The 21,086-nt window shown below is 26.2% G+C and overlaps 2 protein-coding genes across 7 annotated transcripts; both read left to right on the top strand.

The window, feature by feature from the left end:
• Positions 1-457: 457 nt before the first annotated feature.
• On the top strand, positions 458-7,093 carry LOC126898488 (uncharacterized). 6 transcript variants are annotated; one of them, XM_050672579.1, is made up of 7 exons: positions 458-764; positions 1,449-1,550; positions 1,631-1,780; positions 1,937-2,117; positions 2,421-2,664; positions 2,735-2,923; positions 6,421-7,093. In XM_050672579.1, the coding sequence occupies exons 1-7, from the start codon at positions 567-569 to the stop codon at positions 6,431-6,433; spliced, it is 1,077 nt and encodes a 358-aa protein (XP_050528536.1). In that variant the 5' UTR covers positions 458-566; the 3' UTR covers positions 6,434-7,093. The 6 variants fall into 6 exon arrangements, 4 of the variants coding, with proteins under 4 accessions (XP_050528536.1, XP_050528528.1, XP_050528518.1 ...); XM_050672571.1 differs by lacking the exon at positions 6,421-7,093 and adding an exon at positions 3,426-3,700; XR_007702284.1 differs by lacking the exon at positions 6,421-7,093 and adding an exon at positions 3,376-3,701 and having other exon boundaries at positions 459-764; positions 2,735-3,036.
• Positions 6,759-8,861, top strand: LOC126893589 (zinc finger MYM-type protein 1-like). The gene is made up of 2 exons (XM_050663942.1): positions 6,759-7,057; positions 7,115-8,861. The coding sequence occupies exons 1-2, from the start codon at positions 6,759-6,761 to the stop codon at positions 8,454-8,456; spliced, it is 1,641 nt and encodes a 546-aa protein (XP_050519899.1). The 3' UTR covers positions 8,457-8,861.
• The last annotated feature ends 12,225 nt before the right edge of the window (positions 8,862-21,086 follow it).

The raw sequence follows: 21,086 nt of genomic DNA on the forward strand, positions 1-21,086 counted from the left end.
AATTGATATTTAATAATATAGTATTGTAATTTTTACGAAGAAATCATAAAAAATTATATATCAGTTATTATTTTTATGGCAAACGTGTATAAAAATTGAAGGACTTGTTGCAATAAAAAAAAAACTGTTTGTTATTTATGAATATAATTACTTTTTATATAATATACACATTTAAACCTATTTTTGTGCTGATTTCAAATATACAATTAATTTTTTTCTATCATCTCATACGGGTTACATGGACACTCAAGTACTATTTTTGATATATGCCATACGATTTGAAATTTTATGAGCTTTAATTTGGTATATAATTAATGCCTGGACTCGTCTCGGAACTTTGTCAAAAGTACTGTATAATAAAACATTTTTTTGAACTAAGTGGCGCCCTCTAGCGGTTTACATTCTTGATTAAGAATTGCTAACTTCACACACATTTTATCTTTTGCTTCGACATTAATTTATGCATTATTATTTTTTATGAAATGATGTAGAATTTATAATAATTCAATATCTTGTATGAGTTAAGTATATAAACTTTATAAATAGCAAAAACAGTTTTATTTGAGATGGGTTTTAAGTGTACTGTTCCTCATTGTTCAAACATTAATGGTTCCAGTTTTAAAGTTCCTAGTAATATGTGGAAACAATGGGAAAAAGCTTTAGGGACAAACTTAAAAAAATCATCCAGAGTTTGTTCACTACACTTTAAACAAGGTGATATAATTGATTCTTGGGAGTCTGGCTCAGGATTTAGTAAATATGTAGTAAGTATATAATATCAAAACAAAATTTCAAATATTTTTTATATGTGTAAATCATAGACCAACTATTTAAGGTAATGATCTAAATGAGTTAATCATAGATCCAAAAATATATAGTTTTGTTGAGCTCAAAACCAAAAATCTATTAGAATTATTTATGTTCAAAGCTATACTAATTTGTCTATAAATGAACTGAATTTTCTTACAAAATTAAACATTACAATTTTTTGAAAAATATTAAAGTTAATATTGAACTATTTATACATTTGTTAAATTCGAAATATATGAATTCTTTTTTGAATGTAACAACATTCTTAATATTTTTCTGATTGGTATTGTAAAACAAAGTGTTAGATAATAAAATTAGTTATTCAATGTATTATAATGTAAATGTATACTAGTCACACAATTGATAATAAATGGTTTAGTTAATATATGTCAATAAATAAAATTTATAAATAAAATTATTTACAATTTTAAAGTCATTTTTTTAGTTTTTTCAATATTCTACCTCATCATTTAAAATTTTTTTTAAATATTTATTATTTATTCAAAAATTTCAAACTTTTGATTTCAAATATATTTTACTTTTTTTAAATTATGTTTCTATATAAAAAAAAAAATTAATATTGTGTTTACTGAAGAATTACAAAAATATCTACACTAAAATTACAATTAATATTTCAGATTCAGTTAAAAAAATCACGTCTAAAAAATGGTGTTGTTCCTATATCAATTTCCAATAATAGTAAAATATTAGACAACTCTTCAATTTCTGAATGTTTTGAGGTATGTTTAATAGTTATTATTTGATATTATTAATACATATAATCATACAACTGAAAATCTACCATTTTTCTCTTTTCTAGGTATTAAGTAATGATATAAGAGGTTGTAAAATGATCAAAGATAATCCAACATGTGCTAAGAAAATTGAGGTGGAAAATGGTGTTAGTTATGAGCTTTACTCGCTACAAGAAAAAATGCTGTTAGAAAACAATTATACTGAAATAGTTTTAGTGAGTTTTTTTTAACTTGCCTAGTTGAATAAATAATTTTTGCTTTAAACAAAATATCAATAGTTTTTCATCTATAACATTAAAAATAGTTACACTACCATACTTATGTAATTATTTAATAAAAACTGTATAATTACTAATTTTTTTTTTTTTAAGGAAAATGAAAAATTATTTCAACAAATTTTAAAGAATCGAAGTCTTATTGATATTCCATTAAACTGGAGTTGGAGATTATCAAGAAAAAAAAAAAAAGAACTTGTGATATCTTTTTATAAAATAAGTACTTATTGCTATGATTACATTCAACATATTGAAAAGCAAATATCTATCACTGAAGGTTTATAATTTTTTTTATATTAGTATAAATCATTATTTTACTATACTGTTATTAGTATTATTAAATAGTTTTTAATTTTTTATTAGTAAAATAATTAAATTATCTATTTAAAAATACTGGTTTATAATTTGTAAATCATTATTCAGATTATTTATCTGTTAAAGTATAATTAATAACACATGTCATTCTAACTGTTAAATTTTTTTTTTTCAGTATTGGTAAATCTTTTGTTAGTTCATAGTCTCTATCAAATATTCTTACTTAGAATTAATAATTTAAACTATTATTCATTTTATCTTATAGGATCTGATATATTAATATTTGTTTATGGGAAAAAAATTTCAAATGAACGAATAAGCACTATTATCCCAAACAATATAACGGATTTCCAAAATTTTATTTTGGAATTAGATAAAATTAAAATATGTCATGGATCATCTGATACAATAAAATTTGCTCATGTCAAGCATTTTTTTGGTAATAGTTACGAAGAATACTTTAGCAGAATAAGACACATAAATTGTTCCTTATTAATTGATGATAATGGGTAATGTATTATTGAAGTAACTTTTAATTATAAATGATATACATATCATTAATTTATATTATATTAATAGAGCAATGTGTGTGTGGTGTAAAAAGTTACTGAGTTCTATGCAAAACAAGCATGTCAGATTATTGAATGGAAAAAAATGTCGAGAATATATTTCAACTATTGAAAAAGCGGAAATAGAAAATTTAAGAATTTCTTTAAGGAACACAAACAAAAAATTTAGAAGAGCTAGAAAAAGGATAGAGATATTAAAGTATAGACTTAAAATACTTAGTATGCAGTAAATTTTGTTGTTAATAACAGGACCGTCCTTATGGGGTACTTAGCTTTTAGCTTTGCACTTTTTTGTTAAATAGCGCTTCAGGTATATATGTGGGAAATGCAAACAGGCAATTACAGGAACAGAGCGAAGACGCAATACTATTATTTAATTTATATATTTATAAATTAATACACAAAAACTCTATTAAATGTTAACAAACAAAAATAACACATATATTTAATTACACACGAAAACTCTATATAAAATATTCACACAACACAAAAATATTATATAAAACAGAATACACTTATAAACTAAAGAATATACATAGAGACACGTCTTAGCCGACTCACGACTTGATTTAATCTCCCTCTATATACTTGATACCACTATCTATCTCCAGACCCTGGAAGTGGTGCCATCTAGATACCAATAGTACCCACATATATACATAAAACAAAAGATATATTGTATTACAAATATATTTATTTAGGTTTTGCAAATTTTAAGAACTCAGTTTACAGAGAGAAACTTCCTATGTGTAAAATTGGTAAATGAGATTTTGGTATTTGGCAAGTATAAAATAAATTGAGACTTTATATAGAAAACACTCATATGATATATCTTTCATTTATAATAAAATAACTAAAAAATAGTCTTTATATTAATAGTTAATTTATAAATTATTTTTTTCTATCTCCTAAAAAACTTTATTTAATAAATGCTTATAATATATATATTCAAAACAACAACTTAAAAAAAATATGGATTGACATCCATATTTTTTTTATGTTTAAGTTTAAGAATACTTTTTGGAATGTTAAAGTTATGTTGTTATTGTGACTACAAAGATTTCATTAAAATTTATTTATCTAAAATTTTATATCAGCAAGTTTAATGCCCATAACTCTTTAAAATATTTTGTTAAACATTTTTTTTTGTATTTTGTTCATTTACTTTATTTATGATTACATATTATATAAGTTGTATTGTCATACTTTAATTATTTTTATCATAATCTGAAATAATCTTTATTCCTCCCTATATTTACGCCACTGATAATCTAAGTAATAAAACAATTGTTTCTCACAATATTAACCATTTTTATGTGTGCTAAGAAAAGTTTAAAAAAAATTGTTCTAACATTTTTTTCAAATAACAGTAACTAATGCAAAGTTAGTATTACAGATTAAATAATTTTGTTATCATAATTTCTGTAGTACCAGAAGGTTATGAAAATTGTCAATATTTTCACACAATTTAATGTGTTCAATACATCTGTGTTGGGATTACACAAAAGTTGCTTTTAAGATGTTGGTCACCATGTTTAGTAGGGTGGATCAAAAAAAGTCGATCTTCGAAATTTTAATGAGAACCATTTTAACTTTATTATATACATTAAAATAGCCATTTTGTGAAAATTTGAGATTTTTAAAAAAAAAATTTACTAGTGGCTCAATGTGTTTTCAGTATTTATTTTGACCAAAAAACGGCCTCTGTTATTCAATTTTTGGTCAAATATTATGATTAGTATATCAAAATAGTTTGATTTTTACTGTACAGTACAAATTTTTTAGTTTCAAAATTATTAGTCGAAAATTGATAGCATGGACATCATAATTAGCATCATTATAAGTATATTTCTAGTAGGTCTCAACTTTAAATTTTTTTTATGCAATTTGGCTAATTTGGTAATTGTATTATAAGTAGAAAAAAAATTGTTCACTTATCTTAAAAATTTATACCTTTTTTAAAATTGATGCATAAGCTAAAATATATGATATTCTTGATAATATGAATAAATGACAATTGTCTTTACATACTTTTCATATGTATTTTTTTCATTAAACAATTACTTTTTTTATTAAATATCATACAATAAAAAGGTTAGTTTTTTGATAACATTATAACTGATTTTCTACAGTCTGAGTAATTATTGCGATGCTTTTCTACAACTTGTAGTAAATATTATCTTTGGTCCTCGTCAGTTGTTATGCAATTATTTAATTGCAGCAAATATTACACAATTTTTCCAAAGGTCTTAAGTAATAATTATTTATTGATACTTGATTGAATGTATATATACTGATCGACATTGATAAGGAAATTATTAATCTGTAAAATATACATTCAAATCATACTAATTGGAAAAATAAAATTCAAGACCGTACTAACCTGAAAAATATAATCTAGTATCGTACTTATCTGGAAAATATATTATCAAATGATAATAAACAATTTTTGTTTATAAATTAAAATTAACCCGTTTTATTAAATAATAAAAAAAATTAAATTTAATGAGCAAAAAAAAAAAAAAAGAGTTCATTTTAAATTGAAAAATTGCTATTTCTATAGTCCAAACTAAAATCCATGTTATGAAATTTTGTTACACATTTCTATTAAAGGGACATACTACTATAGCATTAGTGTAACTAGAGTAGTTTATGTTATAATTTCTAAACTTTAATGTTGACTTATGACCTTTAACATAGCAAACATTTATAATTTGTTAATTTAATTCACTAGATGTGAATTTATTTTATGTTATTCGCTAAAATTATACAGGGTGATTTTTTTATCATAACCCACTCAATTAATTGCAGAATAATAATAATTTCAACATTTTTTTTTTCATTATCTTTAGTTACACATTATTCTTGAATTTTTAACTATGTAATACTTTTTAAGTTCATCCCTTATGCCTGATAAGGGTGTCAACTTTGTTTTTTTAAATGGTAACATATATTTTTATTTTAATAAAATGTTTGAGTAAATGGCATTTGAATTTTTAATATAACTTTATTACTTTATTAGACATAAACATTTAAAGTTTCAAAATTTTGAGTTAATATACATGTATAATACACATGGGATTATAAATATAGGTAGCTAATTGGATTTTTATGGCATTGCTGTCTCAGTCACAGATTGTTTATTATCAATTATGATTATCAATAGATATACTTTCTGTATTATCAGTTAGTGTATTTATAAACTCATAACAATGTGCCTTACTACAATTGATAATAACAATGCTGTGTACCTGCTAATATCGATGTTATAAAAATCAAATTAGCTACCTGTATTTACAATCCCATGTGTANCATAAAAATCCAATTAGCTACCTGTATTTACAATCCCATGTGTATTATACATGTATATTAACTCAAAATTTTGAAACTTTAAATGTTTATATCTAATAAGCTAATTAAGTTTCATTAAAAATTCAAATGCCATTTACTATTGAATTAAAAACTCAAACATTTTATTAAATTAAAAATATATGTTACCATTTAAAAAAACAAAGTTGACACCCTTACCAGGCATAAGGGATGAACTTAAAAACACGTTTTGTGTATACCAGGTTACTAGCACAGTTGTGTAGGTAAACTTGATAAAATTAATTCATCGGCGTAAAAGTTAAATTTAAGTAGTGATTTAAATTCTTCAATACTTGGCAAAATTTTTGAATTTCAATATGCTTTTAGGCACTTCTGGTGAATCGTCAACAGATTCCGATATTGCGGACTGTGATCTAGTAAAAACTGCCATCAGAAAGAAAATCTCGTAGCCGCTAAAAGTTTATTACCTCGAAGTGAGCCATGTGACATCACACAAGTTGTTTCTGATAACCCTACTCAGCCGGTATTGAAAAATTATTCACGAACAAAATTTGGGAAAGAATGGAGAAATTTTCATTCCGAGTGGTTTAAATTGTACCCATGTTTTGGAAAATTCGTGTTATTGCTTTCCTTGTCGATTTTTTTCAACTGATCCCTCTGGATCACCGTTTTCTGATTCAGGATTTAAAAATTGGAAAAAAGGTATGGAAAAAAATAGTGGTATAAAGCAGCATGACAAATCAATTTCACATAAATTATGTACGACTAAATGGGAAGAATACAAAATGACTGAAAAAACTGGAAAATCTGTTTTAACTCTTATTAATAGAGAAAATGAAACAGTTATAAAAGAAAATCGTTATTATATTGCAACTGTTGCGGAAATTTTACTTTTTACAGCCTGTCAAAACATTGCTCAACGTGGAGATAATGAAAGTAGCGATAGCATAAATAAAGGTAACTTCTTAGAACTTTTAAATTTTTGTGCTAAAAGAGATACTAGGTTAAAAAAAAAAAAAATTGATGAGTTACCTAAAAATGCAAAATATACATATCACAGTATACAAAATGAATTATTCAGTATTATGAGTCAAATGGTCATAGAATCAATTGCAAATGAGTTGCAAAAATCTAAGTACTTTTCAATTTTGGCTGATGAAACTAAAGATTTAAGTAAAACTGAACAATTATCAGTAATGGTACGTTATTTTTACAATAACACGGTAAATGAACGGTTTTTGGGGTATGTGCCATGTTCTGAACTAAATGCCAAGACGCTGTTTGAATTTATTAAAATAACTTTATCTGCTTGTGGGATTAATATTCAAAATTGTATAACTCAAACNAATATTCAAAATTGTATAGCTCAAACTTACGATGGCGCTTCCGTAATGAGTGGTACTCAAAATGGTGTGCAAGCAATTTTTCAAAAGGAAGTTCCAAAAGCATTATACACACATTGTTATAATCATCGCTTAAATTTAGTGATTGTGGATGTTTGTAAAAACGTACCAGAAATTGAAAAATTTATATCACTTCTTCAACAGTTGTATAACTTCATAAGCAGATCTACAGTACATATGGCTTTCTTAGGTATTCAGAAAGATTTATTTCCTAAAAAAAATACAGTTGAACTTAAAAAGTTATGTGACACGAGGTGGATTTGCCAGATATCTTCATGTATTGCTGTTAGAGAAACATTTTCTGTTATTCTAGTACTTCTAAATAAAATTAGCATTGAATCAAAATGCGAAAAAAGTATGGAAGCAAAATCAATTTTGATTCATATTAATTTTGAATTTATTTTTTGTTTACACCTCTTTTGTGATACATTTAGTCAAATAAAAATTGTTTTTGATTATCTACAACTACCCAAATCAGATTTAGGTATAAGTTGTATAATGGTCGAATCATTGATAGATTATCTTAAACAATTCCGAACAGTTGATAAATTATTTGATTTGCTTTTGGAAAAAGTTGTTTTGTTTGCTGAAATTAATAACATCCCGTTACCGGAAGAAAACACATATAGAAGAACTTTTCGTAAATTGACTGCTAAATTTGTATCATATATTACAGAACTACCGATTTCTGAAAATAGGGAGATTATGAGTAAGAATGATGTAAGGACAATTATATTTTTTCCAGTAATTGATCGAATGATCAATGAATTACAAAGAAGATTTTCTGATAATAATCCAATATTATCTGGTATTAGTTCCTTAAATCCTCAAAATAAATCTTTTTTAGACTTGCAAGTATTATTACCTTTTGCCAAACACTATGAAGTGGATATTGAAAGCTTGGAATCTGAATTGAAGTTAATACCCAAACTCATAGATAGACATCAAAAAGAAAAAGAAAAAAAAACTAAAACTAATACTATACTTGATTTCATATAGTTGCTTGAAAATTACAAATTGGTCTTTTCTGAACTATATTTGTTATGTACTATAGCAATTATCATACCTCCTTCAAGTGCCGGTGTTGAGAGAACATTTTCTAGTCTCCGACAAATTAAAACTTATATGAGAAGTAAAATGATCAACACAAGATTATCAGATATAGCAGTTCTTTCAATAGAGAAAAATATTTACAAAAACCTAGATTTGGAATTCATTGTGGTCAAATTTTCTGCTGCTCATCACAATCGCAGAATGCTTGTTTAAAAAAATCTTATATTTTTCATTGATTGTATTTTCATTTTAAACATTATTAGTGTGTTAAAATTTTATATTATATGCAGTAGGTTATGCAAAATTAATTAGTGTATTATATATAAATCATTACATTTTTTTTTACCAATAGATGTGTTGTGTTCGCTCATTCAAAAAAATTGCTTGCCCTTTACCGCCCCCAAGGAAAATAATTCTGGCGCCGTCCCTGAACATATTTACTTAATATTAACGCTACAAGTTTCTCCTTCAACATATCCTAAAGAGGGAGGGGGTAATGAAACTTAACATAAACTAACCTGTAATGGGTGGGGTGGGGATGAAACCCTTTTTTTTTTTTTTTCTCGACCAGCATAAGTGCGGACCGCCCTGGAACTACCGTTAGGTATTACTTCAAGGCGGTCCACGCCGTCTCTAAAACTCATAACGTGGTGTGGCCTCCCTCGTTAGCCGGATCCCGGAGTGGGATCCGTTGCCCGGGTTGCACCACGTGGAGGTGGGGGCAGGACTTTACGAGGGAGGCAAATAATTCACAAAAACATAAACACGATTACCTAAGGCGCCGGCCTAAACCAGCGCCTTGGGTCCTCCTGTGCCAGGCAGCGTGGCTGCTTCTGTCTCAGGCGTTCCGCTTCCTCCTTCTTTAATAAGACGGATTCGGCGAACGCCTGGACAAGCCTCCACACCTCCCGGCTTCTCAACATCAGGTCCATCATGGACCCGACTCGGAACGTGGACCCTAGTCGAGACTCCAAAGAGTCCTGCTTCTGGGCCCACGCCTCGTACCGGAAGAGGGTGTGCAGAGCGCAGTCGACCTCTCCCGGGCGATCCGAACAGTGGTCGCACGTCGGCGCGGCTGCTTTACGAATACGGTGTAAGTAATCCTTAAAGCAGCCGTGGCGTGGGGATGAAACCTGATGTAAACTAATATACCGCACGTCTATAGATTGTATATAATAGATCATTTTCTAAGAATTTTATCATCGACTACCAGACGCTTAGTTGAGCATATTTCCAACATCAAAGGTACCGCCATATTATAACGTCATAGGCGTCAGCATTTTATTAGAATAATTGCAGCGCCGTCTACGTTTTATCAACATCAAAGTTATCATTTTTTAAGAATTTTATCATCGGTTACCAGACGCTTAAGTAAGCATATTTCCAACATCAAAGATACCGCCATATTATAATGTTCATAGGAGTTAGCATTTTTTGAGAATAATGGCGACGTTTTTTTTCACGTCTACGCATTTTATTATTTGACTATATAACCGATTAAACGCTCTTTATCATGTCACATACGTGTTTCATCAACGTTAACGCACAGTTATCATTTTGAAAACTAAAAATTTATTATTTTACACGCGCAAATAAAAAAATCATGAACCATGAAATAATTTTCTTGGAGTCTGGTGACCGAGTACTATCGTTGAAAAAAAAAATTTTGAAAGTTATTAAACCTCGTCATTAAGGCGACTCTGCGTTCTGCTGGGTCATTTATTACAAATAATGATTCAACTTTATTTTTAGTCTGATTGTAGTTCGAATTTTGAGCCCAAGTGTTGGTTGATCGTTTAAAAATTTGTAAAATGAGAAACAATATCTTGATCATACAATTAACTTTAGCGCTAGATAGAACAAACGTATCTAGCCGTAAAGCCACGTATATTTTGGCGTCTGCTTTAACTTCGTGTGATAAAAAATATTTAAACAAAGTTGCAATAACTCTTTATAGTCATCCCGAGGATGATTTAAATTTAATTTATTTTCACAAAATTTAGAAATTATGTCTCTATCTGGTGCTAATATCTTTAACACAACATCATCTGTCAACATATTACAGTATAGTTTTTTGTCTATATTTTCCCAGCTTTTAGAAAATCTTTTGAATAGAGCTATGTCTGGGCCAGTTGATGGAGGCATTAATTTATCAAAAACTCTACTAATTGTTATTTCATGTATGTGGTGCCTACAAGCAAAACTCAATAATTCCTGACCTAATTTTTTTTCGATTAAAATACATGCACCATTTAGTTTTCCAGTGTTGGAAGCGTTAGTATCAAAACACATCATATTTGTTTGATTAACTAAATTCCAATTAACCAAAAGCTTAATAACGGCACCAGCTTGCGATTGGCCTGTATAATTTAAAAGTTTAGGCACTCCCAAAAGTTTAGTTTTGCCATCACTAGATTTTCAGTGATTCTAAACAAATATCTACTATTAATACATCTCAGACTAATATACCTTATTATATAATATTTTCATTAGATTGAAATAAAAATGTTACATTTATGATCCATAGCGGAGCACAAGCTAGTTTAATTAAAATAGGAGATTTACCTAAAGGACATAGGTATTGGGATAATTCTCTTACTATGTTATAGGGTATTGCTGAAAATACAAACAGTTTAGTGTATACTAAAATCAATTTAAAACAATAACACATGTATTTTACATAGTTCCAAACAATTTTAATATTAAATCTCATTGTATCCTTGGATATGATTTTCTTGAAGATTATGTTAAATTTATTGATTTAAATAAAAAATAACTAAAATTCTATTTCCATGAAAAAATTAACATTATAAACTTTTCTCTTACGAGTAATTAAATGCTTGTCAGAATCTATCATTACAGTGAAAACAACCCATACTAACGACACAACTGGAATTATATATGATCCTATAGCAATTAATGAAAATGTTTTTGTTGGAACTTGTATAAAACAAATTAAAGATAATTATGCGATCGTACCGATTTTAAACACGCCAGAAAAAGATATTTCCAATTCTATGAATACTATTTAATTTGACACTTTATCTGAAAATAATGATAATAATAATAATAAATATAATAGTGATATTTCTTTAAATAATAATAGATTAATGCTTTTAGATCAAAATTTAAGATTAGAACATTTAAAAGACGAAGAAAAGTCGTCTATTGAAGACTTATGTAATAACTTTAATGATATATTAATTTTACCCGATGATAAATTATCTTATACAAATAAAATTGTTCAAAAAATAATTTCTCTTAATGCTCTGTCAATAAATATAATGCAGTATAAATACCCAATGTGTCATAAAGAAAAAGTTGATAAACAATTAAAAAATCTTTTAGAGCAAGGTATCATTGAAAAGTTAAATAGTCCATGGAACTCGCCTTTATGGGTGATCTGGAAAAAATGTGATGTGTCTGTTAAAAATAAATGGCATATAGTCCTAAATTTTCATAAACTAAATTATTTCGATTCTTATAATTTTCCTAGATTATTTCAATATTTAGAAATTTAAAAATATTAAACAAATTTTTATTCCTAAACATAAAAATATTAACTAATTTGGATCAATGCTTAGGTATATTTACAAAAATTCATTATTAAAATTGACAAACAAAAAAAAAATTTTTTTTTAAATAGGTTAACACTATTACTTTTCGTAAATATAAACTAATATTATACTTGCATATAAATAGTTTAACAACTCTTTGCAATTAAATTTAAATTATAAGTCTTCTTTTAGAGCGATGGGGGTGTTACTTTCGATAATATAGATTATTTTCTTTTAGATAATAATTTTAATTAATTTTAGTTATTATTTTTGTCTAGAGATATCAAAATTCCATTAGCTGTAATTAAAATTTTAATAAAATAAAAAAATGTTTACAGAAATCCATAATAATTATTTAATTAATATAAAAAATGTAAATTCAATGTATAAAAATTAATTTAATTATTATTGTCTATAGAATTCTAAATTATAAACATCAAATTTTATATAGGAATATATATTTTGGTTTTGTTTTATACTTTTTTTTATATTCATAAAAATTATGATCTAAATTATTTTTACCATGTCAGAAATATTTATTTACGATACTAGCATGGGCGCACGCAGAACATTTATCAGGGGAGGTCCAAAAAAAATTAAATACCAAAAAGTAACAATAAATAAAGTGTTTATTAACGGAAAATTGCAAAAAATATATATATAATTATTATATATATTCATGAGTCATTACTAAATAAAAATTGAAGTCTTCGCGGTTGTTCTGTTGCAAATCTTGTTATTAACTGTTCAATGAATTGATTTTTGCTTGCTTTAACTTTTTCACGATGTACACTTAACATACATAAACCATTTAATCGGTCTTCACTTGTCGTGGATCGAAGCCAAGTTTTTACTCTTCGTAATGTACTAAAAGTACGTTCTGCAGTGCAGCTTGTAGCTGGTAAAGATAGGAAAATTTCTAATGCAATTGTAATACCAGGGAAAAATATTTCACTATGTTTTAGTAAATCTGTAATGTCCATACTTTGAAAATCTTTTTTTTGCTAATAAACATACCAACTTTTACCTTCAACTAACAAATTTTCAATTTTATAAAAACTATGAATGTTTGTTAAAATTTCAACGTACTCTTCTTTTTTCATTTTTTTAAATAATGCTGGATGAAGGTGTTGTAATGAAAAAGCAACACTATTACCTTTTTCAAATCTTTCCTTGATAGATTGTATTATTGATTCGAGATATAGTACAAAAACCGATACTCTATAATAGTCTTTGGGAGTTTCACTTGGATAGTTGTTTCTATGTAACTGTTTTCCGGTAATTGTGGGACAAGTAATAGTAAGATCTAAATCATTTGCTATAGATTTAGCGTTAATAAATAATAAATTAAAGCTTTCAATTGCATTTATTCTATCACTTTCAAACATTTCCAATAATGTCTCCACATGTTCCCAAACTTTATAAAGTTCTATTAATTCACCTTGTAAAATATTAGTAACAGGTTTCAAGAAAGCGCTGTATTTTGCAATTATAGTCATTGTTATTATAAATAAAAAATTTGAGATTGAGGAATATAAATAAAAAGCACGTTGTCTTGTATTAGCATTTGTCATATCATTTATGGATAAAGATTGTAGACTTTGAATTATTGTAATAAAATTTTCAGAAAATACTCTAATACTTTTATACTTTGAAGACCAACGTGTTTCACAAAATAGTGGTATGTTAGGTATTAGTTTTCTTCGAAGTGTACTTTCACGATAAAATTTAATAATTTCTTTAATTGTGTCTGTAGTATTACCATTTTTTACCAAATTACCATAATTTTGTTTAAGTCATTAATAACTAAATTTAATCGATGACTAGCACAATGAAAAAATAAAGCTTTGGCATATCGGTCCCTAATTAGTTTAGCAACACCACTTTCTTTTCCAGTCATTGTAGTACAGCAATCATAACCTTGTCTACAAAGTTTAGTTAAATCAAGACCACAATTCACCATAAATGACAATATTTGAGTTGCAACCGATTCTGTATCTAATTTATTTAAGGGTAAGGAGCCTAGAAATTCTTCTCGTATTTTAAAAGGATTTGACTGTTGGTCTAAAAATCTAATTACAATTGTCAATTGCTCAACACCAGAAATATCTGCTGTTTCGTCGACAATTATAGAAAACGCATTTGCGGCATTGGCTTCACATACCATGTTTTCTTTTGATATTTTCCTACACAATGTTATTAGTTCATTTTGTGTTCTATGAGATGAATATTTAGCATTTCCTGCACAGATTAAAATAAAATTATTTTTTAACATCTCATCGCCTGAATCAACACGAAAATGTAGAAGATCATGAAAATTACATGAATCTGTTTTTTTCCCTCGCAAAGCAATGCCATGAGTTCCACAAAACACAATGGTTGATACTATGGATTTAATTTTTTTTCCGTTGGTTTCTATTTCTTTTTGTAGTCCAACATTTACTTTTTCAATCACAATAATTTTTTTATTATTTCAATATCCATAAAATCTTTAGCTCTAGACATTGATTCAGAATGCCACTTTGAAGATATATATATATTTTAGAAAAGTTATGAAAATCCTTGTACTTAGTAAACGGTTTTATTATAAATTTACCTTGCACACCTCTGTGAATAGATGGCTTAAACAGCACACATACTCTACAAAAAGCTCCTTTCACACCCTCAACTTCTGAATAAGTTAACCATGAACTGTTTTCGTGCAACCAATTGTGCCTAAATGCACGAGTATTTCCTGGTTTCAAATCACTTTTAAAGTTATAATTATTGTTGGGTACCCAAGTGTAGTAATACAAAAATATATAAAATATACCGGTGTATGGGGAATTTTATTTGACCAAGGTTGGATGTTAGGGATTTGGTCAATTCAGGAGCAACGAGGTTCTATCGGGGTTGTAGAGTCCGAGGGTTTAGAACAATAAAGACAAGTAGATATAAAAAGAATTTATTAAAGTTTCTCTATAGAGACATTACAAATGATGTAACTGGTAAGTACCTGAAATAATACACTGAGGCAACGAAGAGGCGGTGGCCATCTCACGAATACCCAGTCGAAGTGTTTATATATACAGTAGAAATCACATTAGGTTTTAAACTCTTTTAGGCAACGAAGAGGCGGTGGCCATCTCACGAATACCATGTAATGTGATTATGTATAAGGTACGAACTAGTCAACAACAATTAATAAAGTTTGAATATAAATATGTGATCTATTGCTTTATCATTCTTTACTCAGATTATTAATTCTAAATAATTGGGTTAATATAAATTTACTTACTTTTTTATTTGGCTTGTACAAAGATCGTCAAAGTTTGCGTAAATATTTATATTATCTCTTTTAAATAAATAAAGTGTTAACGCAAAATAATTGTATTCAATATCGCTGTAAAATGTACCGACGACAACACGGGGTCGCGGCTAGTTTGTTCAAAATAAATCAAGTAGAAGAATCCTGAATTCTTTATTGAATTCAGGCCTTCAAAAGAAGAGAGAATTGGAGCCGCTCGCTGGCACGCTCGCTCATTCACTAATGTGCAAGCAGAACTAAGCCTTTTTATATTATTTTTAATTACCCCTTCATGGGTTGTTGTCGTCAGCGCATTTAGTGATTCTCAATTTATTGTATTAAATTGAACATAACAGGATAATTATTTTAAGATAAGATGTATAGTGTACAATAATCAATTTAACATATATATACATATGTAATAGCTATTGTACAAATGTGTATATGTTATGACAGATAAATTAATTATTTGTTTGTATACTAGTAATATAAAATACAGATTATACATTTTTCATTGATAAATGTAAGATGCGTAATGCAAAGCATTAGGCATATTACGACATCCGCCCTAATTTTTTTAAGTGTTGTGTCCTCACAACTATAGTTTAACATAGGCAAAAAATTGATTAAATATAATAAGAATAATTGTATAGTAAAGGTTGATTAATAATTTTAGTATTTATGATATAGAATAATTATTATGTGAATATTAAATATTAGTAGATAATATAAATAGTTAAAAGTTAATAACATGAGCAATTGCATTTGAATGATTAAGATTAAAAATTAAAAAAAAAAATATTATAGAATACAAAAAAAAAGAATAGTATGATTGTGTATAAGTATGTATAGTGGCATAAAATAAGACAATATATAATTGTTTTTTAGATTTATGCAAAAATAATAGTGATATTACTAATTCAAACAATTGCGTAAAAAAATATATGTATATAATGTTATCTTATAAATCGATATCCTGTTCTCTCCATACATAGTAATAGTCATTTAAAATAATAAGTTCAGACGTTTTTCGTTCTTCTAGAATTTTTGCTTTTGTAATTATAAGGTATTGCTATTTGGTTCTGTAAATAATAATTATAGAAGTGCTATTCGATGTGGAAATCTATGATTTTTCTTTGTTTTTGGACTTCACATTTTTAGTTGGTTTAGTTGTATATTTCTTTTGAATTCATGAATGTCAAATTCAAATAAATTTTACAAGCACAAATAGATTTCTTTAATTTGTTTTTCTTCATATGTACTGATATTGTATGAGCACTTTATTCCTTGATTTTTGCTGATAATTTGAATTTCGAAGTCTTCATCTGGTGAAGCTGATTCATCATGGCTGAACTAATTATTCTAACTACCACTACTAGTATGCATTGTATTTTCTTAATTCACATTGATCTTTTGTATTTTATAATGATTTGAACTAGCTGAAACTTGCTTTACAATTGTGATGTTTTTACAAAATTATTTGTTTTACGATCCAATTATAAAATTACAATTACTGATTGTATAAATAATACAATGTTGTGAAATATAAAAATTACATTTTAAGATATTCAATGTTTACATGTAGACATGGTGTAATTAAATATGTATAATATAAAAATATTAAATATGGTAAATGAATCTTTCATTAACCCATTTAAATCATTATGAAAGTTTGCTTTCATATGATTTGTATATTTATATCATTTATAAATTATGAATAATTTACATATAAGTAATATAATGTGTAATATTTATTTGACTTAAAAATAAAGAAATTAATAATATATAATGATATAAACATTTTTTTTTTATGTTAGTATTACAATGTTAAACCTTTTTTAAGTGATAATAATTATATTAAATATTAACCACCAGGGTCAAAAATAAAAATGATATGCTTAATGCAATTCATTTTCATGATGTATTTAACAAAAGAATGTTTGTAGTTTTGAAAAGACCAATAATATTTATTTAAAGAATTATAAAATATACTTTTAGAATATAAAATGTTTCTTCTAAAATTAATATTTTTCATATAAGAATTTAAGTTATAATTGTAAAGTATAGGTTTACCTAATAAAAATGAAATTATTTTATTAAATATATTTTGCAAACTTATAGTTTTAAAATCTTGAGTTATTTTCATAGTATTATGAATGTAATAAAAATAAGTCGAATCTAATATAAAACGACTTGATGGTTTTACATATACCTGTAAAAACTTACAATTGAATTGAATAAGGTTAAAATTTTGAAAATTTTCAATGGCCTTTAATAAATTTATTTTACTTTGGATTAACATATGATTTTTTTCATTTTTCTTATTTGAATTTTTGTCTGAAATGACTAAAGAATTTGAATAAAATTTTGTGATATTTATTAATGCTGGTGTTATAAAATTAAAATTATTTATTTGTTTGTTTAACTCTACTTTCTGCGTTAAACTATTAGATTTACTTAAATTTGGAAAAATAAAATTCTCAATTACATTTTCTTCATCTGCTGCTGTAATTTCAACAATATCATTAAACTGTAAATTATTATATGGTGTTATTATTTTAGAGACTTGTTTGTGTTCAGAACTTATTAAGTGAGATAAAATATTAATTGTGTTGCCTTCCATATCTAAAATGGTTGGCTTACTTTCATGTGTATGTGTATTAGTGTTTAAAATTGTGTTATTAAGATTTTCATAATCTTTTGTTTTTATAGACAAATTATCTTCATTAATGATTAAATTATTAATGTCAATATTATTGTCAATATCATTGGCAATATTATTAAATTCTTTTTTGTTTATGTTTTTAAAAATAGATTCTTTTAAATTGTCTATAGATTCAAATTCTGTAAAATTTATTGTTTTTAAAGGAATATCTTTTGATGGTTTATTTGATTGTGTACCTGGAATCCAGTGTGTGTTTTTATCTACATTGTATAAAACTATAGGTGGGCGATTACCTAAACCATAAATGATTCCAGTTTTATCTGTATCATTAAAAATATATGTGTCATGATTGTAATGATTCGCAATAGCTGCTAATTCATCATCACTAAACCAATAATTAGGTAGATCAGATAATTCTAAAAGTTCTAATATTTCAAAAACAGAAGTTACTTTTTCATCTTTCCCATCATTAAGTGCGTTTATAATTGCAAAAAATCCGCAATTATTTTCACTATAAATGTTTTCTCCCTTTTTATAAGATTTAAAAATTTTTAAGTTATCATTATTCTGATTATAATTATTGACTTTGTCTGATATATTTTTATTATAAAATTGTTTAACCGTGTTTATGACTGAATTATGTTCTTCAGTTTTCCAATCATTGGTAATATATTCATTATTTTGATGGCATATTAAAATATTAATACTAGTGTTTATAAAAGTCGAAAAAATCATTTGTTTAATTATTGTCCATTCTTTTTTATCTAGGCCTGATGCTATTCTAGGCATTGCTATATGTGTATCATGATGTTTTATCATTTCAATTTTTAAGTTAATTAAAGCTTTTTCAATATTTATATATTCTGGCTTTTCAAAATAATAATTTTTTGTAATTAAGAAATAAATTACTCTACCATTAGCACAAACTGGGATAGCATCACCTATTTTTGGATTTAATTTGTATAAGGTGGGAGCCATGTTACCATATTTATTACATATATCTAATGATATGCCCTTATTCATTTTAAGGTCAGCTGAAATACAATGTGCGATTGAATAATAATCGTATACTGTAAACAAATCCATTACTTTTTCAAAAAAGTTATAAGTTAATTGATTACAATTGAACTTATTATCAAAAAATATAGGTATAAGAGTGTCTTCATTAAATTTTAATACTTCCTTATCAAAGTCTATGATACTGTTTTGTTGTTCCAAAAAATCATTACCAAGAATTATTAAACAGGATAAGTCTTTCACAACAAATGCTTTAATATGATAATTTATTGATTCAATTTTTAAGACAATATTTGTTGTTCCTAAAATATTTAATGGTCTATTGTCAGGGCCACTTATTTTTAGGTTATAGTGCAATTTGATCTGATTGTGAGGTATCAAAGTATGTGTTATGCAACATATATTTGATCCTGTGTCAATCGTGATAGGTATTTTAATATCATTAAATAAAGCATAAAAATGTAAAGCAATAGGCATGTGTTTAGTGTGTGTTATGTTATTGATAATTTTGTGTGGTGCTTTAAAAGGTAAACTGTTTCGTTCAGCACCATCGTTTAACCTAGTACTTAGTTTTTTGGAAGTTCTTTACAGCTTAAGGCTGTGTGTCCAACTAAATTACAAATTTGGCAAATTCTTTGATTTTTGAAAAAACAATTTGACGTGTCATGAGAATTTCTATGACATATATTACAATTAAGATTTTTTGAATATTGTGTTTGTTTATTTAGATTAGATTGAAAATTATTATTATTTTCATTATAATTGTTTCTTTGAGGTTTATAATCATTTTGATTTTGCCAATTTTGCTTGAAAGTATATCTGTTTTGTGTGTTAATTGGATAGCGGTTTGGATTAGATGAAAAATTATTGTTGTTAAAACGCGCTTGATAATTTTGTTTATTAGGATTATTTTTGTAAGAAAAAGCATTATTAAGAAACTGATTGTTATTATTTTGTGGATTATAATTAGCTCTAAAATTATTTTGAAATTTGTTTGGTTGAAAATTGTTATTAAATCTATTATTTTTTTGCAATCTATTATTCATTGCTGACAAATTATTAAATCGCGAATTGTTTTGATATTGATTATTGATCGGCATTAAGTTAATAAATTCATTATAAAATTGTTCTTGATTTTGTTTTAAACATTGAAATTCCTCAGTTAATTTTTTAATGTCATTATTTTCATTATTTTCATTATTTTGAGTTATTTGATTAATTTTTTCATTTATTATAGATTGTTTTATTTCAGATGGGCTTTTAATTGTTTCTCCAGTGATCATAAATTCAACCATTTCATACTTATGAATATTTCTTTTTAACTCATCTAAATTACAATTATCAAGAATACTAACATATCTAGCAATACTTGGTTTAAGACCTTTCATTACATTTCTTACTACTTCAGTCTCCAACATATTACTATCAATTCTCTTACATAAAGCTTCCATATCATTAATATAAGCAACCGTTTGTTCATCATCTAACTGTTTCCTTTTTTCTAACAAAATACGTAACATATCATATTGAGCAATAGGTTCAAATTCTTTTCTAAACTTTTTCTCTAATTCATTCCAGGGTAATTTTAATGACTCAATATTATCATAAAAAGTTAATGCTGAGCCTTTCAAAAATGCGACTAAATATTGCGGTTTGTCAATATCTGACCAATTATTAATTAGCGCTGCTCTATTAAATGTTTTTAAAAACGAGTCTACGCGTTCATTTATACCTCCCGAAAAGGTAGTTGGTTTGAAAAATAAATTTTTATTCATGTTATAATTATTAATTACTTTAGATGAAACTTGATCAGTATTGTTTTTACTATTATTCCCAATTAAATTTGTTGATGAAAAATGCCAAAATAATCTTATTTTTAAGTCTGATACTGTACCAACAGTTATTAATTTCCTATTTTCAAGTTCTTTAATTAATTCAAGTTTTCTTAGTGAATTTATCCACTCTAAAGTTTTTTTATATTCTTCTGGGACTCCTTCTATTACAATTTTTTCTAATTCCTCTGACATTTGGTCAATTTTTTTTTTTTTTTT

The sequence above is a fragment of the Daktulosphaira vitifoliae genome, unplaced genomic scaffold (genome assembly GCF_025091365.1).
Source record: "Daktulosphaira vitifoliae isolate Bord-2020 unplaced genomic scaffold, ASM2509136v1 Scaffold_1, whole genome shotgun sequence".
NCBI lineage: Eukaryota > Metazoa > Arthropoda > Insecta > Hemiptera > Phylloxeridae > Daktulosphaira > Daktulosphaira vitifoliae.

What these genes read in the sequence shown, in the direction of transcription:
- LOC126898488 (XM_050672561.1), top strand. Translation starts at nt 567, where the DNA reads ATGGGTTTTAAGTGTACTGTTCCTCATTGTTCAAACATTAATGGTTCC. An exon ending in CAATTTCTGAATGTTTTGAG is followed by an intron (nt 1,551 to 1,630) that starts GTATGTTTAATA and finishes TCTCTTTTCTAG; the next exon opens with GTATTAAGTAATGATATAAG. An exon ending in TTATTAATTGATGATAATGG is followed by an intron (nt 2,665 to 2,734) that starts GTAATGTATTAT and finishes TTATATTAATAG; the next exon opens with AGCAATGTGTGTGTGGTGTA.